Raw genomic sequence first — 27211 nt, 5'->3', positions numbered from 1 at the left:
CGGACCGTCCGGGAACCACTCCAAAAGGGCTTGACCTTGTCGTCTTCCCCACGTGCTTGAGAGAGAAAGAGAGAGACACTTTTGGAGTATGTGTTCGGTTTGGTGGGGGAGGTGAGGGGGACACCCAATATAAGTCGAGTCTGGCCGACCCCACAATTCTGTCCAGTCGCGGACTGTCCGCGGTCCTTTGGCGGACCGTCCGCCTTTGAAATTTTTCACTGCAACTGACTGAACTTCCTCTGCCCAACATGCGCGGACCGTCCGCGGTCCTTTTGCGGACTGTCCGCAATGAATTTCTGCGATTGACAACTTCTCTGCAGAGCCTCTGGTGAACAAGTTCAATTAACGGCGGACTGTCCGCCTATTACCCGCGGACCGTCCGCGCTACCAAAAATCTGACAAGTCTGAATTCTGCCAATTTTCTCAATTCCAACTCCAATTTGGGATCATTGCTCATACAAAAATCCAAAAATCTCAAATATTGCATGAAAACCTTCAAACGACTTATATGAGCAAGTTTCAACAAGAATTCAAAAAATAAATCGAGTAGAATCATGAAAACTCATAAATGGCTCAAAAATACCTCAAAAATTCATAAAAATGAAACAAGAAGTGCATGAAAGAACCATATGCCACATGTGCTAGTTTTCAAGCCACATTTGAGAAGTCAATGATATTTAACTCATTTCTCAACTTGCAAAACCGAGATTCATCCAAAGGCTTGGTAAAAATATCGGCTAATTGATCATCCGTGCCAATACCATCAATCTTGATATCACCCTTGTTCACATGATCTCTAAGAAAATGATGGCGGATATCAATATGCTTGGTTCTTGAATGTTGAACCGGATTAGAGGCAATCTTCACGGCACTTTCATTATCACACAACAAGAGAATTTCATCAAATTTCACACCATAATCTAGAAGAGTTTGCTTCATCCATAATAATTGAGCACAACAACTTCCGGCCGAGATATATTCCGCTTCGGCGGTTGAAAGAGCCACGGAATTTTGCTTCTTTGATGACCATGATACAAGTGATCTTCCAAGAAATTGACAACCACCGGAAGTGCTCTTCCTATCAACCTTGCACCCCGCATAATCCGAATCCGAGAATCCAACCAAATCAAAATGAGCACCCTTGGGATACCATAAGCCAATATTAGGAGAATATTTCAAGTATCTCAAGATCCTCTTGACGGCGGTCAAATGACATTCTCTAGGTGCGGCTTGAAATCGTGCACACATGCAAACACTAAACATGATGTCGGGCCTAGATGCGGTCAAATAAAGCAAACTACCAATCATAGAACGGTAAAGCTTTTGGTCAACCGGGTTACCTCCCTCATCTAGGTCGAGATGCCCATTTGTGGCCATAGGAGTCTTGATTGGTTTTGCATCTTTCATTCCAAATTTCTTCAAGATATCCTTCACATATTTTGATTGACACACAAAGGTGCCTTCCTTGAGTTGCTTGATTTGAAGTCCAAGAAAGAAACTCAATTCACCAATCATGGACATCTCAAATTCCCTAGACATCATTTCACCAAATTCCTCACAAAAACTTGGGTTAGTTGAACCAAAGATAATATCATCGACGTAAATTTGACAAACAAACAAGTCTTTACCAATATCTTTAGTGAACAAGGTAGTATCAACCTTACCAATTTTGAAGCCCTTAGAGATAAGAAAATCCCTCAATCTTTCATACCAAGCTCGTGGAGCTTGCTTAAGACCATAAAGAGCTTTAGAGAGCTTGTATACATGATTTGGCTTCTTGGGATCTTCAAAACCGGGAGGTTGCTCAACAAAAACAAGTTCACTAATTTTGCCATTCAAGAAAGCACTTTTCACATCCATTTGAAAAAGTTTAATGTTGTGAGAGCAAGCATAAGCTAATAAAATTCTAATAGCTTCTAATCTAGCAACGGGAGCAAAAGTTTCACCGAAATCCAAACCTTCGACTTGAGTGAAGCCTTGAGCGACCAATCTTGCCTTGCTCCTCACAACCATTCCATCTTCATTTTGCTTGTTTCTAAAGACCCATTTAGTGCCAATAACATTATAATTCTTGGGCCTCTCAACTAAATCCCAAACTTGATTCCGGGTGAAATTATTTAATTCTTCATGCATAGCATTCACCCAATCCGGATCTCTCAATGCTTCATCTACACGGTTAGGTTCAAGAAAAGATACAAAAGAATAATGTTCACAAAATGAAGCAATGCGAGATCGAGTTTGGACACCCTTACTAATATCACCCATGATTTGATCCACCGGATGATCCTTTGCAAGAACATGAAGAATTCTTTGAGGAATAATGGGTTCTTGAGTTGATGAAGAAGGTGCACTAGATGAACCAACTTGATCTTGTACTTGAGAATCATCATTACTTGAATCTTGTATATTTTGTTGTGCTTGATCATTTGAGATAGAAGTTGAAGGATTAACTCTAATAGAGATAGAAGGACCAACTTCATCTTCATCTTCTTCTCTTGGTCTAACATCACCAATTGACATATTTTTCATTGCATTTCTCAAACCATCACTTCTCACATCATCAAGATTTTCTTGTTCATTGTGAGACCCATTGGTTTCATCAAACTCAACATCATATGCTTCTTCAACAATGCCATGTGTTTTGTTGTAGACCCGATAAGCCTTGCTACTAGATGAATATCCAAGAAGAAAACCCTCATCACATTTGCTTTGAAACTTTGATAACCGAGTTCCCTTCTTGAGAATATAGCATTTGCAACCGAACACTCTAAAATATGATATATTTGGCTTCCTTCCAATGAGCAACTCATATGGGGTCTTGTTATGAAATCTATGGCAATACAATCTATTTGAGGCATGACAAGCCGTGTTGATTGCTTCGGCCCAAAAACTGTCCGAAACATTATACTCGGAGAGCATTGATCTTGCCATATCAATCAAGATTCTATTTTTCCTCTCAACAAGACCATTTTGTTCCGGAGTGTACTTGGTTGAGAATTCATGTTTGATTCCTTTCTCATCACACCATTCCTCAACTCTTGTGTTTCTAAACTCACTTCCATTGTCACTCCTTACTTTCTTCACCTTAAGCTCAAATTCATTTTCGGCCCTTGTAAAGAATTTCTTGAAAGTGTCATATGTATCGGCCTTGTCATGAAGAAAGAAAACACATGTATATCTTGAGTAATCATCTACTACCACAAGACAATAGCAATTTCCACCAATACTTCTATAAGTTGTAGGACCAAATAAATCCATGTGCAATAATTCCAAAGGTCTCTCGGTTGACATGACACTCTTAGTGGGATGAGTATTTGCAACTTGCTTTCCGGCTTGACATGCACTACAAAGCTTATCTTTATTAAACTTCACATTCTTCAAGCCAACTACTAAATCATGCTTCAAAAGTCGGTTGAGTTGTTTCATGCCAACATGACCAAGCCTTCTATGCCATAACCAACCCAAAGATGATTGAGTGAATAAGCAAGTGGACAAATTTGCCTCTTTAGTTGCAAAATCCACAAGATATACATCCTCATGTCTAAATCCCGTAAAGATGTGATCTTTTCCATCCAAGCTAGTCACTACAACATCATCTTTAGTGAAACTACACTTATATCCAAAATCACAAAGTTGAGTGACCGCTAAGAGATTAAACTTGAGAGAATCAACTAACAATACATTTGAGAGAGAATGATTGTTTGAGATAGGAATTGTACCAACTCCTTTGACTTTGCCCCGGCTATTGTCACCAAAAATGATGTCACTATAGCCACCCACATTCTCATCTAGAGAGGAAAACATCATTTGATCTCCGGTCATATGTTGAGTGCATCCACTATCAAGCACCCAATGTCTTCCTCCGGACTTGTAATTCACCTACAAAGAGGAAGTAACTCTTTTAGGTACCCAAACTTTCTTGGGTCCTTGAGCGTTAGTGACCACATTAGTGACCAAGACTTTTGGCACCCAAATGGCATTCTTTTTAGCACCATTTATAGGTATCCCAACAAATTTTGCACTAACATTGCCATTTGAATTTTTCATAAGCATGTAACTTGAATCAAAGGATATGACTTTCTTGTTGGTGCAATTCTTCTCAACATGGCCAACCTTCTTGCATTTTTCACAATATGGCTTGCCACTACTCTTCACAAAGGTAGTTTTGGTTTGCACAAAAGCCTTCTTCCCTTTCTTAGGAATATATCCAAACCCTTGCTTGTTCAAGGTGAACTTTTGGCTTGCCCAACAATGATTAAATTTTGCTCTACTATCATAGCATTTTCTCAAATCATTAGTCAAGCAAGTAACCTCTTTCTTTAACAAATCATTTTCCATAATGAGAGATTTATTGCAATATGAGTTGTCTAGGTTGGTGCACAAAGAACTAGTAGAGCTAGAGCCACAAGATTTATCATCAATTAAATCACAACTAACACCAATGCTCAATGTTGCTTTTCTTTCATGACTAAGCAAGGTATTGTGAGCTTCCTCAAGCTTCTCATGAGTTTCTTTGAGATTCTCATGAGAAGTCTTTAGCTCCTCATAGGAATCTTGAAGAGAAGTAAACTTCAACTTCAAGTCCCTCAACTTAGCCTTTTCCTTTGTCATGAATTCATCGGCATCATTAAGCATTTCAACAAGATCATCATATGAAAGTTCATCAAGTTCATCATCTTGTTGTACCTTTGCACCACCCTTTGCCATAAGACAATGTGGTGTAGAGAAGAGTGATGGAGCCTCCTTGATGGCGATCCCGGCAACTCCCTTGGATGGCTTGTCATCATCATCATCATCATCATCGGAGCTTGCATCGGAATCCCATTCAACAAAATAAGCTTGGCCATTCTTTTTCTTCTTGATGAACTTCTTCTTCTTCTTTTCATCATTTTTCTTGTCCTTTTTCTTGTTTGGACAATTGACAATGATATGACCTACTTCACCACAATTAAAGCAAGTCTTGTCCACAAAAGGATTTTTTCTTGATGATTGACCTCTCTTGCCAAAGCTCTTCTTGCTCATCATTCTATTGAATCTCTTGACAAAAAGAGCCATCTCCTCATCCGATTCTTCTTCTTGGCATCCACTTTCTTCTTCATTTTTGCTATCTTGAGCTTTGAATGCCACACTTTTCTTTTTCATATCAATTTCTCCACCATGAGCTTCATCTTGAGATTTCTTGAACATGTCATGGGTGAGAATTTCTCCCAATATTTGTGTGGGAGTTGCGGTCTTCACATTTGACCTTACAAGTAAGGTCACAATTGTGTCATATCTTTCCGGAAGACATCTAAGAAACTTGTGGTTGAAATCCCCATCCGGTACCTCAAATCCAAGTCCCTTGAGATCATTTACAATGTCATTTAGCCGGTTGAACATCTCGGCTATGCTCTCATCCTTCTTCATGGTGAATTCACTAAAATTTCCTTTAAGCAAGTATAGCTTGGCCTCCTTCACCGTTGATGTACCCTCATGAATTTCCATGAGCTTCTTCCATATGTCATTTGCATTTGTGAGGCTCTTGACTCTATTGAATTCATTTACATCAAGAGCACTAAAGAGCACATTAACCCCTTGATCATTTAGTGTCTCATTTTCCTCATCTAGGGGTGTCAAACTCTTTGGGTCCAAAATGACATATCCATCATTTACTACTCTCCATAGCTTTCTACTCATGGCTTTGAGATGAGCCGACATCCTAGTCTTCCAATAATCATAATTGTTCCCATCAAAGAACGGTGGCTTCCCAACATGAATCCCATGATCACTAGTCATTGTTCTACTCCAAGATGGTTAAATCCTTAATTAATGGAGTACTTAGCTCTGGTACCACTTGTAGGATCAAGAACACCGACTAGAGGGGGGGGTGAATAGGCGGTTTAAAAACTAAACCCAACAACACTAGAGAAATTTAATTAGTAACAAAGGAAAGCCCTATGTCAAGCTATTACAATCTCTAGATGGGTTTGCAACCTAGGGTGACAAGACACGAATTAAGCTCTAGTAAAGTAAATTGCTCAAAGTAAAGACAAGAATAAAAGAGAGCAAGAGTAGTAACCGAGCTTGACACAAGAATATATCCCGTGGTGTCGATGACTTGCCGGTCACCCCTAATCCACGTTGAGGTGGATTCCAAGAATCAACCGCTCCTCTATCAAGAACCTCTTGATCTTGAGCCGGCTTGAATCAAGGAACCGCTCCACACCTCGATTCCACTAGAGTTGCTCTTCACCACTCCGGTGAGGTGAGCACAAGACCTCTCACAACCGAAATCGGGGCTCCTCAACAATCTCCTTGGAGGTGCTCCACGAAATCCACTTCTCCAAGCCGTCTAGGGAGCGGCAACTCCCAAGAGTAACAAGTTGATGACGCTTGCTTGAAGTTTCCCTAATGCCACAAAGCTCAAACTCTTGATGCAATGCACTAGGAAGCTCTCACACTCTTAAAAATGCAATCTCTAAGCAAGTGTGTGTGAGAGAGGGATGCCTTAGCTCTAATGTGTCAAGAATGCTATCCAAATGGCCAAGAGAGTCACCCAATGGCCGGGCATTGGGTATATATAGACATCCCTCCAAAAACTAGCCGTTACACTCTTTTCTGCGAAGTCGCGGACCGTCCGCGATTCAAAAACCGGACTGTCCGCCGTTATAAACCAGTGAGTCAGAGTGCATTTAATGCATGTCAGAACTAGCCGTTAAGCCCTGGCGGACCGTCCGCGCCCCAGTGGCGGACCGTCCGCAGTTAAGAGTTCCAACCCCACCAGAGACTAACATCGTCTCTGGAACAACTTTGAGATTAGCCTGCGGACCGTCCGCGCCTCAGGAGCGGACCGTCCGCAGTTTAACTTTGAAGCCCACACCAGAGAGACACCCTTTCTGGTAAAAAATGAAATACAGTAGCGGACCGTCCGCCCACCTGGGCCGGACTGTCCGCCAGCCCACCAGAGCCTCTGCAAGCTCTCTGGAACGATCGCGGACTGTCCGCCCCTCTGGGCCGGACAGTCCGCCAGCCCACCAGAGCCTCTGCAAGCTCTCTGGAACGGGCGCGGACTGTCCGCCCCTCAGGTGCGGACTGTCCACCGTTACTCAGTGAGCTCGAACTTAGTCTATTTCAAAACTTTTCAAAACGCCGTTAGCCCTCATGCATGCAACTAGACATTTTGAGCAAAATGGCACTAAAGACCCGTCAAGCATGAGTACACAACCCCTCTTGATAGTACGGCTAACTATCCAACAAATCCGGTCACTTTTCATCCACTAAACGCCTTGTGACCGGTAAAATGTAAAAGCCCTATTTTATACCTTTGCCTTGAGCCCGAGCTTTACTCATCATCTCCAAAACTCCATACGTTCACAACCAAATGTCTTTCATCCGTGAATCAACCTATACTCATCTTCTCAAATGAAATCGTTAATCCACAAACCGTTGTCATTAATTACCAAAACTAGAATTAGGGGCCTAGATGCTTTCACTTTCCCAATCAAATCCCTTACAAGGTTTCAACAATCCATGGACAAAATCAACTCAAACGAGAGGAACAGAGGGAGGGAGACGCAGGGGCGGCGGCCTGGGGAAACAGAGAATTCACGGACCAGTTCTAAAAGCCGCACCCGACCTAACACAAGTGAAGGGGTATTTATACCCGCTGGACCGGTCAGACCGGTACGCTGGACCGGTCAGACCGGTTGGTTAGACCGGTCAGACCGGTGCCAGGGACCGGTCAGACCGGTTGGCCTGCAGCACCCCCTGTACACGATCTCATCCGACGGCCGAGGTTCTTTCTTCGAAACGAAGTCTTCTCCGCGATGTCGCCGTCTTGATGAAGATCCAGTCCGCGGTTTTGGAGGGTCCGCGAAACCCGGGTAGGTGGCCGGTTTTGAGAAAACCGCCAAAACCTCACGCGCGGGAAGATTCCCGCCTCCGCGCCGTGGCCCTAAACGCCGTTCCCGCCTCGGCCTTCTGACAGCTCTAGACGCCGTCCGACGCCCGTCACCTCCTCGCCCGCAGCGAGGCCCTAGACGCCGTCGACGCCCGTCGCCTCCGTCAGTCCCGAGACCGACGCCCGTGCCTCCACGACTTGGCGTCTTCAACCGCCGTCCGCCTCCTTAGTTTTGTGGCGCAAACCAAGAAACCCACCTTCCGTCGCCGCTTGCGCCCTCGATCCAGGAGTGGACGCCACAGCTGCCGCCCGGTCCAAGCTCTGGTCCCGGCTGCCCTTCACCGCCGTCCACCGCACGGTCCATCGGCCACAGCACCTCCACGGCAGCTCCCCGTCGACACTCGATGCACGTGTACCTGCAATCCAAAGACCAAGCGCACGATCACACCACACGGTTGACAATTCACTCATCACAAGCAGGATAGAGTACTCTCGTTCCTCAAATTGGCTCCGGTTAATACCTACACAAGGACACCGGGTACAAAGCTGAAATTTTTACGGCAGCATTTTGTGCCCGTTGATATTTGACTACACTGGGAAAGGACAAAGACTTTTTACCAGAAATGTAACTTCTTCAGTGAATTCCTTGATCGTTTAGCCCTTCATCAGCCGGGTGCGGCCCCATCCAGGAGGGTCTAGGAAAGTTGCGTCACCCTTGGGAGTCACTCTTGGGAATTCTAGCTTGCATTCGATCCACAAAGCCAACATACTGGCCACGAAGCCATAAAAAAAACATACTGGCCACCACCAGCATAAGACCTTTTGATTTAAGATAACATGTTTTTAGGTATAGTCAAAAGTTTAAAAATTATTTTTATAGATATTATAGTTAAAATTTAAATTATAGGCTTAGGATGTTTCTTTTAACATTGACTACAGTATTTATAAGAATATATCATCTTAAATCAAAAGGGTTACTTTCTATGTCTAAAAAAGGATGCAATTTTAATTTATGTTTAATTTATTTTTTAGTTAGGAGAAAACTAGAATCGTGTTCCTTTGATGAAACTACTTTTCATAATGAACCTAGTGATGTCAATTTTTATTGCTAGTCTACATCGGTTTTACATATTGATAGTCAAAGGCAAAAGGAGTTTAATATAGAGCAAATATGTAGTTATATTTACGATGAGAGAAAGTACAAATAGCAGGTGTTGCAGGGAATAAACGGAATGTGCCAGTTCAGGAGAGACCCACCAGATGGCATACAATTAGCACGTCCACTTTGGGAGGGAGGTAGGGACCCAATAAACTTTGGCTCTCTCGGACACATTTAATTTGACAAGCACAGTCCCAATGAGGCAACGATAAATGACACGCTAGTTTCCCTCCACAAGACAGCAGTCTTAGATTTGATGTCCTAGTATTTATAGGACCAGGTAGACTTGCATTCTTCAGCCAGCCAAGTGCCCATGTTGCTAGCTGGGGCCAATTTGGTGATCAGTACAGCTAACAGCGGCATGCAACCACTCGGTAACAAAATTCAAAAGGAACAAGAACACCATCAAGATATTTGAAAAAAAAAAACTCTGAAACTCAAAAGTTCAGCCTGCATTTCAACCAGCCACCTTGTGTGGTGTATGACGCAACTTGTGTTATCAGACAATGTAACGCAACAGACTCTACAACCGCAGATCCAGGCGAAAGGAAACCATTGCGACCAAGGTTGCAACTTTGCTTCTAGGATAGATAGCATGCAGGATTGTTTTCCATACCATTTTTGGAACAGTATTACTACTTGTAACAAACTGAACTACAGCTAATTTCATATACATCAATTTTCTAGAACTTCATTAGTGATGAATGTGTCAGACAGGACTTCCACCCTGCAATATTACTACAGCAGCCAGCAGGCGAGCAGCAAAAACAAACAGATGCAGTTGTGTGCCCCCACATCTCCTGTCCGGTTGCTACATAGGGGCAAACCTTGCCATATGTGGGCCTACAAACACATCTCAAAACTGTGAAATGAGTATTGCATTAATGTGCACGATCATGATGCTTCGGTACAGAAATCATTGTTGAAAGTGCAACAAGAAAAAGGAAGCATACCTAGAACATTGTAGTAGATATTTCAGATATTGGGCTGGAGGGTGATGCTGCTGCACAACCATCTCATCGCGAAAGTAGATGGCTCACTTCTGACTAGGATCAGCAGGAGATAAACTCAAAGTTTTGTCAGTATTTCTGTGCCATTCCTAGTGACCAATATGGTATGCTCAAACTGAGCAGCCCAGCTACCATCAGCGGTGACAGTCGTCCATCCATCTTCCCATGTAACACACTCTGTTTTCTCCATCGTAAGTATAGGTTCTGCAGAATTGCATCAAGATCCTTTTAGCCTGATGTGAAATATTATTATAGGCAAAGTGTTGGAACTCTTTGTTGGAATTTTTGAATCCGGCTAATTATAGCCTTGCACAGATCACAATCAGGCAGGCCTTTAGGAAAAAAAATATTGATTTGATTGCCTAGATTAGCTACCTTTAGGAAAAAATCATTCATTTGATTGCCTAGATTAGCCATCTAGTAATAGCACTTAACTAGGCCACTAGGGTAGCTGTTCATGTAAATGGCTCCTGATTCTTTGCCTATCGTGTGCAATTGAAGCATGGCAATGCTTCAATGCTACTTATTGTGGAAATTCTCACAAAAACTTTCTTCGTTTAATCTTCATTTCCACAAGTATGTAAGAGCTTGTATGACTAATTACCATGCTCAATTATCAGTATTCCAATTCAGACCCATGCCATTTCCTTTGTACCTATTTTTTCCTCAAGAACATGTTCAAGCATTGGTGATATCTCCAGTAAACACTATTCCAAATGGTATTAACAAATTAACTGAAAATGGAGGTCCAAATATACAATAGGGAAGGAGAATGAATAGCACATACCAATTGTAAATATTTGACCCTCAACCATCCGCCCTGAATTTTCGTTTGCTATAAAAACAAGAATTCATCAGTGTCATGTACACTCAGATTCATGCGTTATTTCAGCAGGACATTGGAGCTAATATTGGTCGCTCATCTTAAGATGGATAGGAAACATCATATCACTAAAAATCCTTTGAAACAATATAAAGTGCACCTAATGACAGCGTTGCCAATTTCTTTATAAAAAAAAAGATCTTGCTGACGAGGACTCTCCGAGACGCCAGATCCTTCACAGAACAGCCAGCGGGATCAAATTCAACAGAACAATTGTTGTCAGAAGTAAACTGGCGCACAGAAATCAGGTTCTTAATAAGACTAGGTGAAACTAGAACATTATTAAGTGAAAAGGGACCTGGAAGAGCGGCTGTGCCAGTAGAGGTAACCGGAAGTAAAGAACCGTTACCGACAACAATGGATGAGGGATACCGCGAGATAAAATTATGAGATTGGAAGAATCGGAGGTCATGTGGGAGGTAGCACCTAAGTCGAAGAACCAGTCAGTGGTAGGGGGCTGGTTCAGGGAGACGGTGCTGAAGGCGGAGGCGAGCGACTGCTGATCCCATCCGGCTGGTGAGATGGCCGGAGCCTAGACGCCGGGCGCCCAGGGGAAGTACGACATCTGACCCTGCGCCACCTGTGCCTGCTGCAGCGCCTGCGCCTGGGCGGCCTGGAGGGTGTGGGCCTGCGCCTGCTGGGCCAGCAAGGCTTGCGCCTGGGCCTGCTAGACCAGCAGCGCTTGCTGCTGCTGCGGCGGAGTCGGGGCGACGGGGAGCGGCGTCGAGGGCCGCGGGCCGGGCCACATCTGAATGGCCCCAGCCCACGGGTGGAGGAAGGACGGCCAGGTGGCGCCACCAGCACCTCCTGTGCTGGGAGCGGAGGCCAGCTTGCCGCCCCCGGACAGCCCGCTGCCGGAGGACGACGACTGCTCGCCGGAGCGAGGCTTGCCGCCCCGGCGGCGGCGGTCCTTGGAGCGCCCGCCGGAGTTCCCGCCCCCGGAGTTGGCGCCCCCATTGCGAGAGGCCTGGGGGGAGGGGGGCGAGTCCCTGATGAGGACGACGGCGGCGCCTCGGATAGGGCGCCCTTCCTAGCGGCGAGGGCCGTGGGGGGAGTCGGCGCTTGATGCACCATGGTGAGCTCCTCCAGGATGAGCTCGTCGACGGCGTCCTTGAACTTAGGGAAGGGGTGGCCGCGGCAAATGTGGCGGCCGGCGTCGCGGAAGCGCTCGTTGAGCCCTCGAAGAAGGTTGAGGGTCAGCGTGCGATCCGAGACGGGTTCCCCAAGATCCGCAAGTTGCTGCGCCATGTTCTTGAGGCGCCTGCAAAAGTCCGTGATGGAGAGATCACCTTGGACGAGATTGCGGAACTGGACGTCGAGGTGGAGGGCGCGGGTCTCCCGATTGCCGAGAAACTGGTCCTCCAGGGCGCACCAGACGGTACGGGCGGTGGCGACGCGATCGATCACCATCTCGGCGAGGTCGGTGGAGATCGTGCCGGCGATCCAGGACTTGACAACGCAGTCCATGCGTGTCCAGTCTGGGAAGTCGGGTGCGGGAAGGTCGACGAGGACGTGACTCTCTAGCGAGTACTTGCCGATGACGAGGAGGATCTGATCACGCCACCGGGTGTAATTCCCGGCGTTGATGTCGAGGAGGACGTGGATGAGGCTCCGGATGTTCTGCACGCTGATGGCCTGGGCGTGCAAGTTGACGAGGGCGGCGGCTTCATGGGCCAGGACGGCGTGATGAAGTGCGGTCCCGCCGGAGTCGACGGAGGCAGCGTCCTCCTTTTCCTCGTCGTGATAGGCGCTGGGGGCGCCCTTGGCGGCGAGGGCCCGTTCCTTGGCCGCGCAGGCAAGGGCGTCGCGGGCGCGCTGGGCAGCAGCATCGCGCTCCTGCGCGGCGGCAGCGGCCTCCTGCGCCGCGGCCTCAGCCCTAGCTAGGGCGGCCTCGCGCTCCGCCTTGGCAGCGGCAGCTGCTGCGGCGGGGTCGGCGGTGCGCGGGGAGGAAGGGTGGGTCCCAACCATGGTGGATGCAGCGGCAGATCGCCGGCGCACAGGGTTGGGGGCGCAGCCGGATCGGCGCGCTATGGCAGCGGAAGGAGCAGGGAAGAAACCCTAACTCTTGATACCATGTAAGCAATGTATATTGCGGGGAATGAATGGATTGATTGATAGAGGTGCACAGGGGTGTACATATATGGACGGGATACCCTAGATGGTTTATAGAAATACCACCATCAGAGCGATCCCGTCGCCATCTACCAAATCAGGGGGAGGCGGCGCCCCCAGCCAGGAAGGCTGGGCGCCGGCCACCCAAGGCCCAACGGGCCAGCTACTCATAACCCTAATTGCCTTGCTAACACTCGTAATAAATTAAGCTTACATGTAACTAAACTGCTTACAACTATATATATCAGTTAATACAATCAAATGTAGGTTGAAAAATGCCAACAATAAATAAGGTTGAAAACATGTCAAAATTAGGTACTCTGTACTCACCATGATGAAGGATAAGTGGCTCAGAATGATACAAAGTTCCAATTCCATGCCCAACAAAGCGCTCCACCACATAATATCCATAAAAATAAGCAAGCTTGCTGAAATTGTGAGAACTAAAATAAGATGCATGTTATATCAAAGAATGATAAAAGCAAATCAGATGCATGCTTTACCATAGAACAAAAATCAGCAGATGTTCAAGGAAAAAGGCTATTATCAGTTAAGTCAATTATCTGCTTTTTACATCTTCAACTATTTTCCACATTTCCTCAAAGCAATAAAAGACTTGCAAATGTTGTTGTTTGGACTTTTCTAGGTTATGAAAGAGAAAAAGGACTGACTCTAACGAAAATGACTACAAAAGAGGCACTAAATATCATGAATGGGGTCCAACTCCTTCACCAAGGTAGATGAAGACTAATGAAGGCCAAGTGGTGGCCTCACCCCCGCCACAATGTGTTCTAGCAATAACACTTGATGCCATAAAATGTTTGGACAATTCAGGACTTCAGGTTGCCTCTGTGGTCAACTTTTTGTTTTGGTATATCACTGTGAACCATTTACACTCACGGCTTCTTTGTTCAGTGACCTTTCTTTCTGGAATGTTGAACTCTTTATTTTTTTTGTAATGTAACCAATTCTGAATAATTTTCTCGAGTCAACAGTGCAAACAACGAATCTATAAGCAAGAAAGAAAAAATGCTAATGTTAAGAAAGTTTAGATTGATAGTTTGTAGATGACAGAGTCATGAAGTCAAATTAGGGTGTCAAATTCCCTGCATTAAGCATCACGAACAAGGTGCTGGTAATCCCTTACTGTTTAGTTTGAAGTGATCCATTATTCGTAGTATATTGGTCTTTCTTATTGCACTTTGTACGATTTAACTTGAGCTTATAAAAAAAACTGGAACTTGGTTGCAGTGTAAATAAGAAGAAATAGTCACCAGAATTAGAGTTCAAGAAGACATATGTGCTGGGGGAGTTTACACCCACACCTCCTACCAACTGAGCTAGGCTCAATTCTTAACTTGATCTTATGATTAACACAATTTGTATTAAACAGCAAGTAGATGGTTTGGACATGTCCAACAAAGGCCTCCTGAGGCGCCGGTGCGTAATGGGGTTCTTGGGCGGGTCGATAATGTAAAGAGGGGTAGAGGTAGACCTAAACTGACGTGGGATGAGTCGGTCAAGAGAGACCTTAAGGATTGGAATATCTCTAAAGAGATAGCTTTGGATAGGAGCGCTTGGAGACTAGCTATCAATGTGCCTGAACCTTGAACTTATTTCTTTCGGGTTTCATCTCTAGTCTACCCCAACTTGCTTGGGAAAAAAGGCTATGTTGTTGTTGTATTAAACAGCAAGTACTTGTGAAAAAATAATTAGTTTTGCAACTTTATGATAAAGCAAAAAAAAAGGACCTTATTTTCTTGCCAATTTTTCTGTAGTTCACACCATCCCTGCAGACAGAAATGCCCTTCTCCAAGCATTCTTCAGCTGCCTGATGCAATAAGAAAAATCAAGTATCATCTTCGCAAGTCCTGATGTCGGAAAGAATCGTCCAGTAAATAGAACACAAAAGAGAAAGAACTAATGACATGACCCAGATGGAAAATCCTTTTGGATCATTTGTCTTCAAGAGATCTATGTGCATTATGCAAACCTGAGAAGCTACTTGAGTATAGAATGAACCATCTCAAACAGCAATAATGACTTACCTTCAAAAAATGCTTGATAGAATCATCCACCTGTCCACATGCAAATGTTCTAGAGGTACCACCATGGTATCCCTGTTGAGGAATATATGAAACTTGTTACAAATGGGAACTGGTCATCAAATTTTGATTATGCCAAATGTATCCATCATAAATACGCTATTTTAGGAGAGATTTCTTACATTGAAGAACACATTTACATCAATATTTATAATGTCCCCAGTCTGCAGGAGAAAGAATATTTGTTAACCCATGATACTAAGGTACTGCACTGCAGAGAGATGGGAAGACACATGTTTCATTATAACCTGCAGCTGTGTTGAATCAGGTATTCCATGGCAGACACACTCATTTACTGATGTGCATATACTTTTAGGGAATTCACGATAGCCAAGTGGAGAAGGATAAGCACCAGCCTCAATGATCATATTATGCACTGCAGCGTCGATTTCATTTGTGGTAACTGATGGCTGAGATGAGAGTGAAACGAATGCGATATTATTAATGTATAGAAAAAAAACAGTTGAAATAGAGAACATAGATAAATTTAGTCATCTGCAAATGAATAAGTTTACCTTAACTAAAGTCCCAGCAAAGTCAAGAACACGGGCAGCAAGTTTGCAGGCAGCTCTTATTCCAGCAATCCCTTGAGCATCGTGGAATTGACCCTTGCATAGTTCTGGCAGTCCTTTTGAACCAACATATGATGGTCTTGGGATGTGCTCTGGTACAGGAAGTTGTGGGGAGACCTTCCCACGCCTCAAAGGTGGCCTTTTCTTTGATTTCACTGAACTTTGCTCTTGTGACCTTCAAATGCGAAAGTGTATCATTAGTCTGTAAAAAAGATTACTAAATACGACACATAACATAAGTTGGTTACATGGTGATTAGTTCAATGTAGAGCACCCAGAAACTGAGATCATCATGAGAAGTTGTGTATCAACTAGTAGGTAGTCAAAGACACTGGAAATCCAGGATCCAGGATCTATGCCGAGTCTCAATACTGCTAAATGTCTTGATACAAAAAAGCACGGCTAAGATCTTAAAACCAACATAGCAGTAGCAGAAAGTGTACTTTCTTATTTCCATAAGCTCATCTTCCACCCGCGCCAGCCTACTTGACACAGTGAAGCATCGCTTAGGCACTATCAATCTCCCTGCAGCAAGGCAATGAGGTCTAATCAGTAAGGCACGGTTCTAGCATAGTAGCATACTGAACTCAGTTGTAACCTGCAAAAAGATTCTTCTACTATGGCACTCCCCATGCCGACCACGAATTGCCCCCCTTGAAAGAGTGGACGTGGAAAGCAAGCCAGATAGATTTTTTGAGGTAAAACAAGCCACATAGTTGCATGTGCAGAATCAAATTCAGAGATATGTGTATTATTCCAAGTGCCTGTAAACATGCAGGGCGTTAGGCAACAACCACGTCAAACCGACATGAATACAATGAGTGTTGCTCCTACGCGGCACAGCATAAATCTGATTTTGAATATGACTAAGAAGGGAGGAAAATAACCAGACAACAAATCTGTCTCTTGTACAGGTTGAACGAAATTACACAACTAAACAGGGGGCAGTTCGGTGAATTGGCTGACAATTCAACTCAATTTCTCGCACGGATCTTAGATGATTATAGAAGTATAAAACACTTCAATTTCCGGAATAATAGTGGGCACCAAGGTGTGCGATTTAGTCTGGAGGAAAACAGACAGGAGAGCCAACAACGAAGCTAGGTATTACGAATTGACACGCAGAGCCAGATAACACTAACAGTGACAGGGCATTCCACTAGCGAGCAGAGAGAGAGAGGGGGGGTGTAGTGGCTTGGCGTATCCGTACCGGAGCGAACGGGGGAAGCGAGTGGGCGGAAGCAGGTAGCCTCGAAGGCAGCGGAGGGACGCGCTCCCAGGCCAGCGGCGAGCCCGGCCATGAGGAGCGGAACCGAGAGAGAGAGAGAGAAGCGACGACGCCGTGGAGTGAAGGGAGAACTGGCGGAAGGACGGGGGGATAAGAGCAACTCCAACCCGCCCAGCATTCCCATTTTACCCCTATCCTGTACAGTTTTCTTTTTTTTTAAATTACTCCTATTAAGATAATTTAGATTTTGTACCGTTGGATTTCGTCTAGAATTGATCTGTATAACTTGTTTTGTTTTTGTTTTCTTTTGTTTTATTTCTTCGGGTGTGTTTAGATCGCTTTACATTTTGTATTTTTGTGTTTTTTGAAGAGAATCTTCAACATTTAAAATATTAAATGTAGACTAATCATAAAACTAATTACAGATCTTCAACATGTTACTGTAGCAATTTAGTATCTAATCATGTCCTAATTAGGCTCATTAGATTCGTCTCGCGATTTACAGTCCATTTGTGTAATACGATTTATTTTTTTACTATATTTAGTATACCATGCAAACGATTTATAAAAATTTTGTATTTTGCGTATTGGATCTGTTACCTTTATCTTGTTTTTATATCTACGGTTACAATAACGTATGAGAATGCAATAAATCACCTGACGCGGAGATAGATTTTCTTTTACAGTATTTATTCGGAGAGGGAAAGGCAAAAAAGGCCTCCAACCGAGCTCCGGTGTCCGGTCTATCATCCTCGTCTCCTCCGAGTCGCATTGTGTTTGGCCCAGCCACCCGGAGCAAGCAAACCCTAGTAAAACCGCCCGGCGCCAGCCCCACCCGCAAAATCTTTCCCGCCATTTCGTCCACCATTTCCCACCACCACCCCGCCTCGCTGGGCCCCCAGATTCCTCGCCTTCCTCCCTCCCCAAACCCACGCCGCCGGGCAACCACCCCCGCACGGCCGCACACCAGTTACCCACTTACCCTCGACTGCGCAAGCGAGTGAACAGCGGCAGGGCGATGGAGGCAGAGATCCGCGCCGAGTTCGAGAGCAGCGGCTTCTCCATCGGGGGCGCCGGCCCCGAGGACGCCGCCCAGATCCTCTCCACGCGTAAGCGCGCGCGCACGCCCCCCACCTCCCCTCCTCTCTCCTCCTCCGGTTCTCGGTTGGCGTCGGTCTTGATCTGCGTTCATGTGGTTTTGTTTGCAGTGCTGACCTACTGCATCAACTACAAGATGAGCCCCGCGGACCTCGTCTCCAACTGGGAGGTCTACTACCTCAACAGGTCAGCTCATCCCAGATGAGAGTATTGCAAATAACATCAATTGTGGCGTCTTTTGTAGACAAAATGAGGCCATCCGTATTGTCCGTAGGTCATTTAGTGCTGTGCGTGGGGAAAAAGGGCACATTCTTTTGTGACATTGGGTAGAAAAACTGCTAAAACCAATGTAGCTTCTTTTGCTGAACTTAATCGTACTCTTACTGATACCTTTTCTGAACTAGACCTCTTCAATGTTAGTATGTTCCAAAAAATTGTCATTGTAAAGCAACTTGTATTTTCATTCGATTACATGATGCAGCTAAAGAAACTGATAGAGCTAATTTATGCAGGCAATTGGATGGCTTAAAGCTCGAAAGGTCATATCTTGATGGTTTTCTTTCACACCTTCAAAATGAAGTTAAAGAGAGGCTAATAGAAGAAGAGGCCAACCTTCATGTGTACTCCAGTAACGATGTTGACATGTTAGTTCCACATATCAGATTCACTTATGTGCATGGTTGTCACAGAAGTACCTTTGTTATGTCACTGCCTAGGAATTACATAATGTAGAAGTAACTGTTGCAGGCTCGTTGACAATTCACATGCAGATGAAGCGGCATTTCTTGACACACCAGGCTCTAAACAGGAAAAGCCACCTGGAGAATCATCTAATACTGAGTTGACTCCTCTGACAAGCGACAGACCATCATCCAGCAGAATGGCCAAAACAAATGGTGAACGTATCACCCCTTTTGCTACACGAGTAAATAAATTTACTCAACAGTATGTTCTTAATTCTGATAATGCGGCCAGCATGCCAAGTAAACATGAGGCTGAAACCACAGAAGATGAACTAATTAGAAGAATTCAGCCAAGTCAAAGATGTTCCTTAGAAGTTCAGCGCTCACAGCCTGAACCAGGTTGCAGGTTCATGTATGACAGAATGGAAGACAGAGTAAGGGCACTGCTAATTTGTTTTCTTGATTGTGCTTAGTGGCTGCTCTTTGACTGCATTCCTTTTCCAGTTTAACTACTTGGAAGATCGGATACGAAAATCGGCAACCTTGTTTTCTGCATCTGGGTTATGTGGAGAACCTGCAGATGCTACCCTTGCTTCAGAGGTAACTGCAAGGCACCTTGGTTTTGCTCTGTTAACTACTTATCTCATCACCATCCCTTTCCTTGGTAGCATAACCAATTATTTGCTCTCTGCAGGAGAAAATTTTTGCAGTCGGCATGGTTACCTGTGATGGGGAAGGTCGTCTGAATGAAAAATCTATATTGCTACAGGGCAGGTGAGCATGCTTCTTGGGCCCATTCATGTGACGATCTTTGCTTTGTCACCATTTTGTTATTTCTTTTGGCTAACTACACCAACATCTTTTTCAAGTGTTGAGCACTCAAGGGGAGAGCGTGTGCGCCTTGACTTGAAGGATCTCGATCACTTCTCTTTATTTCCTGGGCAGGTAAGTGCATACAGTTTTAATGCCATATACATTATCTACCGAATCAAGTTAACGCAAAGTTAAATAACAGGTGGTGGGTATTGAAGGCCGCAATCCCAGTGGACACTGTTTTGTTGCATCAAAATTGATTGATTCGATACCAGTCTCTGTGGATGCTCAACTTCCTAGTGCTAAGAAACAAGCTGTTGATAATGGAAGCCACCCCCAAAATTCTGACGCTGGCACTCTGCCAAGAGCATTGTCATTGGTTAGTTCCTGTCTGGTCTTTGGAAAAAATGCTGTACCAAACATATCTGTTTAACAAACAATTGTTGTTATTTCATCCAAGCTTGAGCTAGTATCAGTTTGTTGTTCTTCTATTTTGTTTTTTCCCCTATGAATAAACTGTATGTTTATACTTTCTTCATTTACTGCATTAATGTGCCCACTGATAGGAGAGTTGGCCACACATTAATAATTTAGATGCCATTTGATCTTAGGATTTCGCAGTTATTGCATATCTTTGAATAATACGTGCTTTTATAGGTCATCGCGGCAGGTCCCTACACAACAACCGATAATCTGTTGTTTGAGCCTTTGCAAGAACTTCTTTCATATGCTTGTCGTAAGCAGCCTCAACTGCTCATATTGGTGGGTCCTTTTAATCCTTTACATGAAACAACACATGCATATTTGAAATGTTCTGCTACTGTACATACCGATCAATTCTCTCTCTTTTGCAGATGGGACCCTTTATTGACTCTGATCATCCTGACATAAAAAAGGGAACTGTTGACCAGTCCTTTCATGATATTTTCTATTCTGAAGTTCTGACAAAGGTAGGTAAATACTGATTTCTGAAGATGTTATGCTGGCACATTGTCAAATGCAAGAGTAATTCGTCTGTTATATACTTTTGTTCAGATTCAAGACTTTACCCAATATTTGGGGAACACTGTTCGTGTAATTCTCATTCCATCTGTGCGTGATGCTCACCATGACTTTGTCTTCCCTCAGGTTTGTAGTTTTCCTTGTTGAGATTCAGATCTGATTGTGTTCAAAAGTTAGAGATTCAGATCTGATTTAACAATTATAAACTTGTTGCTTTATCATTACATATTAACTAATATATGCATAGTTCGATGTAAATTTGGCTGAGAGATTTACTTCATGTTTACTACAATCACCTAGACTTGGTAGTCTGATACTTGTGTTATTGTTATTTAAGCATTGTTAATATTCTCAGCACATGCATCCCTAATGGTATATTTGTATTGTTGCTTACATGCAGCCTGCATTTGACTTGAATTTACCAGAAGATATCACACATCAGGTATATCCATTACTTTGTAGGATTGACCTTGTGGAGCATTGGCCTTGTTTGGTTTTGCCTGAAAAAAAAATTCGCGAAAACTTTTTGGATCTTTGACCACTAATTTCGAGTATTAAATAAAGTCTAATTACAAAACCACCTCCACTACCCCCGTGTAAATCGCGAGACGAATCTAATGAGGCCTTTGACTGCGTGATTAGAGGATGATTATTGTAGCATCACTGTAGCAAATCATCAATTAATTAACGTCATTAGATTCCTCGCGAAAAGTTACACCTATCCCTAAAAAGGTTTTGCAAATAGACTTCATTTAGTACTCCATGCGGACATTTGTCTTTTTGTGTAAACTTGATTTGACGTGTAACCAAACACGCCCATTTGATGATTTATCCCTTTGTTTTAAAAATGTTTACGTACATTGTGCAGATTTCTTCTCTGGCAAATCCAAGTTTATTCAGTTCTAACCAGGTACAGAGTACACTACTATATAAACAGATGTAACAGTCTTACAGACAATATGTTATACATGTAATGGTTGGATGATGCAAAGTACATATGGTTGTCTTTTTCTAATTTATAATAGTGATGCCTTTATTCCAGTTAAATTCTTGTTAGTCATTTTAATTTAAAAGAAAAATTGTATAGTTATTATGATCTTAACCATTCCCTGCAATTTCTATCTAGCTGTGGCATTATCTAGATGCCTAGGGATTCCTAGAACTGAATGCTGCTGCAAGTTCCTGTGTTTGCAGATAAGATATTTACCCCAATTTGGGAACTTACTTTACTAGAAAATATGGCTTTCTTAATACATGCCGTGCAAATTTCGTCTCATATGTTGTTATTAGAGTTTCTATATTTAACTTTATTCTTATCCAAAAATGTTTCTTTTCTTCTTTTCAGATACATTTTGGCTGTTGTACGGTAGACATCCTGAAACAGATCAGCGGTGAGGAAATTTCTCGCAAGCTACCTGGTGGAAAGCCTGGCGACAGGATTGGGCGACTAGCAACGCACATATTAAAGCAACAAAGGTGACTCCATTTATTTATGCAGTTGTATCACTAGGGATGAATTATATTTGTAGTTTCAGAGTTCTGATGTTGTGCACTTCCCACTTCCTGCAGCTACTATCCTCTATATCCTCCTGCTGGTGGTGTGCCATTGGATTTCTCACTTGCTAAGGAAGCCCTGGAGATCTCATCGACTCCAGATGTTCTCCTGCTTCCTTCCGATCTTGCTCCATTTGTGAAGGTGATTACAAGTTTATGACTGGAAATACATTTTATTGAAAATTTTAATTTGCATATATTCGAGTTTTGACCATCTGGGAGAACATTGTTGAAAACTGTAGATTCATGTCTGTTGTTTAAGAGCTACTTCCTCTGCTTTCAAACGAAGTGATGCTTAGCACATTTTGTTTGCAGGTGCTCTCCCTTGGGGAAGGCAACGATGATCAGAAACAGTTTATTTGCTTGAACCCTGGGAGGTTGGCAAAGGGTATTGGTGGGGGCACATTCGTGGAGCTTTACTACCATGAGGACACCAGCAGGACGAATGCCTCCATCATCCGTATATAGTTTTACCGGCACCGCATATCAACTAACATGAACAAGAGGCTGATTCTTGTGCTGTGGAAAATGTACCAAAGGTTTGGTCTGATTTGCCACCAGTGCCAGTAAGGATTGAAGTGCTCAGATTTATTTTTGTGGCAAGCATTGTTGGTGACATGTAAATTTTGCACGGAAAGCCATCTCAGCATGCCATCACTTAGCGCATGGCGGCATTTCTGTTGTAACCAAGTACTGACTAGAAGATCGACATTATTGTCAACTAACAACTGATCTGATCATTTCCCAGTTTTGCCGTCCTATTGGCTATTGTATATCAGGAACTTCTAGGCATGCTGACGCCCTTTGTGTGATGACTGATCCTTACTCGTTCAGTTTAGAATGGCATTTTCTATGAGAAATTTCCTTATTTGACATCAGAAGATAACCCAATTCCTTCCTTGGCCCTGAAAATTTTCTGCTGCCTTGTATGACCCTGAATTTCATTTTCGTTGGTACTTTGCTTTCTAAGGTGGATAAATTGGAGGTGGTGGTTCCTAGCTGTTGATGTGAGGAAGAAGACACTGCGAGGAGTAGCCGAGCTGGATAGACAGAAGACCTTCGTTTTTATGCCGTCCTACTGCTCCAGTTAGATCTCTAGTTATCTGAAGATTGGGAACTCAAGCAAGACAACGCCCACATCTTTATTTCTTTATTACAAGCTTTAGATCCCTTTTCATTGTTGCATGTTCCGTTACTTGACTGTAACTCTGTTTCTTTATTTTTTTCCCTCGACCCCTCAAATCGATAAGCCACCATCAACAGGGAGCACCTGTACCAGCACAATTCAACAACTTGAGAACCTCGAAATTGATTGAAGTACTCGATCGCATGGAATTCGGGAACACACCTGTCCAGTGATGTAGCTCGCAGCAGGATGAACGGCCAGGAACTCCACCAGGCCGGCAACCTCTTCTGGCCTCCCAAACCGTCCTGCAATTCACATCAGCGCCGGAAGAAGAAGCAGCAGCAGCAAACTAAAACGAGATTCAGAAACAGTCCTTCAGAAGATAGGCTCAGTGCAGTACCTAATGGTATGGTCTCCAGTGCCTTCCGTTCGACGTCGTCGCCAAGTTTCGCGGTCATGTCAGACGCCACCCAGCCCGGAGCCACGGCGTTCACCTGCAAGCCAAAAGTTTGACGCGATTTCAGACAAGCTTATTACCTTTACATGTCCTCATGGTTCAGAGTTCAGACACAGGATATGTTGCTTCTTCTACTAGCACTTGCATTGATGTTCCGGCTCCCGTACTCCCTCGCCATGGCTTTGGTAAGCCCGATCACCCCGGCCTTGGCGGCGCAGTAGTTGGCCTGCCCGACGTTGCCGATGATCCCGGAAACCGACGCGATGTTGATGATCCTTCCCTTGAGGAAACCAGCAAAGAGTCAAACATCGTCAACCGTAAACAGCAAATGCACTTCCGTTCCAGGAGTCATGGCAGAGATGATGGTACCTTCCTCCTCTTCATCATCACTGTCGCCGCAGCCTGGGCGCAGAGGTAGACGCCGGTGAGGTTTACGTCCACCACTTCTTGCCACTGGGTCGGTTTCATCCGCATCAGCAGCGCATCACGCGTAATGCCTGTTCGTTATGGAACCATACCCGTTGCGTTGTGTCATCCAGAAGGTCAAATTCGGCATCGATATAAGATCGATGTAAAAGTTCAGAAGTTCAGACTACCTGCATTGTTCACCAGCACGTCCAGAGTGCCCCAAGCATCAATTACCTGTGTCATAGATGATGCAAAATCGATCGTCATGAGCAGCTCTGAATTCACGAGCCATGCATTTGATCTAGATCGCTGTGTAGTATAAATCTGGCTAGAGGAAAAGGCCAACTCACAGTCCTCATCATGGATTCAACCTCGGTTTCGCAGGAGATGTCGGCAGCGAAGCTGAACGCGATGCCACCAGACTCCTCAATCTGCACCCATCCGATTCGATGCAATTACTATTAAACCACAAAACAAGACATGACAAAGAAAAAAAGTTGCGAGCTGCATTCATCTGCCATGGTTTGCGTGAAACTGTAACATGCATTGGATCAAGAATCAGGTAAGGATCGGTTCACCTCTCTGCACACTTCCTCAGCCTCCATGCCTGACTTGGCATAGTTGACAACCACCTTGCACAAACGAAAGAGACAGAGGAGGTTCAGAAGGAGATAAAAAGTTTCTTCATCAACATAATGTTATTTTTATATATATTTGTCAAGGACAGGACATCAATGTAGGTTTTTCAGTTGGTGATGGCAAGATACAGGCAGCTGAAAGCACCTTGCACCCTGCTTTGCCGAGAGCCACGGCAATGGCCTTGCCGATCCCTCTGGACGCTCCCGTGACCACCGCGACGGGGGCTTCAAGCCGTGCTGCCCAGCCGTCCATGGTCACAGCATTCGCAGCCCTGATTCGATCGCTTGTCCTAACTGCAACTGCAAAAGAAAAAAAAAAGGTTGGAATATCATGCCAAGCCGCATGATAGCAACGTCTGCCGAGCGGCGATGGCTAGCTAGGTTTGGTCATTTGCCTGCTGACGAGGAGAGATTGGCCGGTCGTGCAAGAGGCTGCTGGGGCCTGCCGCCATGGCGCCGCAGAGGCGAGGCGGCGGCGACGAGGCCGGCGGCGGCGGGGTAGGATAAGGATGCGGCGGCGGCGGAGGCAGCCATAGCAGAGGGATTGTTGGTATGTCGGTAGAGGCACCGCGCGTGACGTGCGTCTTTTATCAAAATTCAGAGATCGTTAGAGACGTCGCGGAAGAGATGGAGGCTCGCTTTGCATGAGCATGACCGCTAGCTGGATCCTTTGTGCTGCTTCATTGCACCATGGATACGCATTTCTGAAGCTCTCGTGCAGTACGTACTTCTCAGCTGTTCGTGGATACAAAGTGTGCTCACGTGTTCGGTGTGTTGGCCTTCCGTTCCGTGCAGCTAAAGATTCATTCATAGTAGTACTGCTAATCTTCGAGGGTACAACACAGCAGGGCTCGTCGAGGAGAAGGCGGCGAGGGTAGAGGGTGCAGCGGCGAGGCGGCGATTCGCCATCGGCCAGGAATACCGGATGGGGGAGACATCTAGTGGAGGCGTTGCCAGCCGGGTCTGAGATCGGACTATCGGAGTAGAGCAGGGTAGACGATGGCAGAGGAAGAAGGTCTTTTACGGGCCGAGCCGTGTGGGTCGGATTTGGCATCGGTGGGCATAATATTACAGCCCTCCTAATTCCCCGGAGTATGAGACAAGCACTCTCAGCACGCCTGGCCGGGATGACCGGCCTAGCACCACGTCACCTTGTGGGCTGGGCTTCCGATGTTAGAGATTCGTGCGGCACGAGGGATGCACGAGATCTCTTCTCCCCGACCGGCGGCGCGCGCTGGATGGAGGAGTGAGAACTAGAAAAGGGGATGGAGCAGCCACCGGCGAGGGTTGGGGGAGCGGCCGCCGACGAGATCGGTAGCGGTCGGGTGGTGGTCGAGGTCGATGAAGATTATGGTTTTGGATTTTCGGGGTTCCATGGTCACTGGTTTTAGAGGAGACGGTCGACGGCGGCGGCCCTAATGGAGGGGGCGGCTTGGCCTAACGAAGGTGGCAGGTCAGCCGCTGCCCGAGTGGGATCGGACAATTGTTGGGCAGTCGGTGGTAGGACAACAAGAGAGATGGGGTTTAAGGTCGGCGGCGCGGCGGCGGCCGGTCACGTGGTCCAACAGAAGGACAATCGATTGTATTATTTTGTATAAATTTGATCAAATTTAAAATTATTTAATTTTTTGAAAAACAAGATTTGCATTTTTTTTTGGAAGGGAGGGAATTGCAGCAAACAAAAAGAACACTTGCCCCACTACGAGTCTACGACCTGCCAGCGTGCATGTCCAACACTTTGAAGTTTGTCCCTTTGAAGTTTGAAGCCGAACCACACGGGCCACAATGCCGAGATGCTGCTGCCAAGGTCCACAAAACAGCGGCAGAAAAGGATTTGCAGATCTGTTCTTGTGTTGTGTGTTGTCCACACTCCCCGAGTCCCTAGTGAAACAGTTTTGTACAGTACGTATGGTCCATATCAACCCTATGTAACAACCACACGAAATAGCACCCACCAAAGCAAGTGTCAAATGACATTGATGGGTGGAGATGTCTGCACCTCCTCTTCTATCTCCTCTTTTTTTCTCTCTGTGGAGGCTATTAAAGGTCCGAAATCAGCATGGTGTGGGCCATCAATCTAGACAATCTTGAAAACATTCATCTGAACTTCTGAAGTCTGGACTTAAATGAATACTTCAAGTTTTGGGTTGGACCGCAAAATAAATAAACTAAGTTCGATTTTGAATCACTTCGAATATGTATATATAGGCCTTGTTTAGATGTCTTCAAAATTCCAAAACTTTACAAGATTCTCCATCACATCAAATCTTTGAACACATGCATGAATTATTAAATGTAGTTAAATAAAATAACTAATTACACAGTTTGTCTGTAATTTGCGAGATGAATCTTTTGAGTCTAGTTAACCCATGACAGGATAATAATTACTAAATACAAACGAAAGTGCTACAGTGTTTTACATCCACAACTTTATGCATCTAAACAAGGGCATAGATTAAGCATAGATTAAAAGGGATGATCCTC

General features: G+C 44.7%; 3 protein-coding genes across 9 annotated transcripts; 1 reads left to right on the top strand and 2 right to left on the bottom strand.

The window, feature by feature from the left end:
- Window positions 1-9469: 9469 nt before the first annotated feature.
- LOC120661465 (methionine aminopeptidase 1B, chloroplastic-like) lies at window positions 9470-17088 on the bottom strand. Of its 7 annotated transcripts, none has more exons than XM_039940345.1 (12): window positions 16931-17088; window positions 16164-16245; window positions 15664-15895; window positions 15397-15558; window positions 15271-15312; window positions 15092-15163; window positions 14795-14874; window positions 13374-13471; window positions 11032-11104; window positions 10836-10883; window positions 9992-10252; window positions 9470-9881 (listed from the first exon to the last, which is right to left on the bottom strand). In XM_039940345.1, the coding sequence occupies exons 1-10, from the start codon at window positions 17019-17021 to the stop codon at window positions 10856-10858; spliced, it is 960 nt and encodes a 319-aa protein (XP_039796279.1). In that variant the 5' UTR covers window positions 17022-17088; the 3' UTR covers window positions 9470-9881; window positions 9992-10252; window positions 10836-10855. The 7 variants fall into 7 exon arrangements, with proteins under 7 accessions (XP_039796279.1, XP_039796280.1, XP_039796278.1 ...); XM_039940346.1 differs by lacking the exon at window positions 11032-11104 and adding an exon at window positions 16319-16484 and having other exon boundaries at window positions 16931-17084; XM_039940344.1 differs by lacking the exon at window positions 11032-11104 and having other exon boundaries at window positions 16931-17085.
- Window positions 17089-17694: 606 nt separating this feature from the next.
- Window positions 17695-22936, top strand: LOC120661462 (DNA polymerase alpha subunit B-like). Its single transcript, XM_039940339.1, has 16 exons — window positions 17695-18057; window positions 18157-18232; window positions 18559-18690; window positions 18794-19163; window positions 19234-19329; window positions 19424-19503; window positions 19599-19674; window positions 19745-19921; window positions 20200-20304; window positions 20397-20492; window positions 20578-20670; window positions 20945-20986; window positions 21413-21454; window positions 21890-22020; window positions 22114-22240; window positions 22414-22936. The coding sequence occupies exons 1-16, from the start codon at window positions 17967-17969 to the stop codon at window positions 22564-22566; spliced, it is 1887 nt and encodes a 628-aa protein (XP_039796273.1). The 5' UTR covers window positions 17695-17966; the 3' UTR covers window positions 22567-22936.
- Window positions 22937-23216: 280 nt separating this feature from the next.
- Window positions 23217-25179, bottom strand: LOC120662835 (3-oxoacyl-[acyl-carrier-protein] reductase 4-like). The gene is made up of 10 exons (XM_039941901.1): window positions 25131-25179; window positions 24873-25027; window positions 24668-24721; window positions 24440-24520; window positions 24278-24323; window positions 24051-24178; window positions 23827-23961; window positions 23625-23718; window positions 23447-23529; window positions 23217-23368 (listed from the first exon to the last, which is right to left on the bottom strand). Exons 1-10 carry the CDS (start codon window positions 25177-25179, stop codon window positions 23336-23338), a joined length of 858 nt encoding a protein of 285 aa, XP_039797835.1. The 3' UTR covers window positions 23217-23335.
- Between the last annotated feature and the right edge of the window lie 2032 nt (window positions 25180-27211).

Source organism: Panicum virgatum, chromosome 2N (assembly GCF_016808335.1).
Source record: "Panicum virgatum strain AP13 chromosome 2N, P.virgatum_v5, whole genome shotgun sequence".
Lineage (NCBI taxonomy): Eukaryota > Viridiplantae > Streptophyta > Magnoliopsida > Poales > Poaceae > Panicum > Panicum virgatum.
This window is presented reverse-complemented; position numbering and strand designations above follow the sequence as displayed.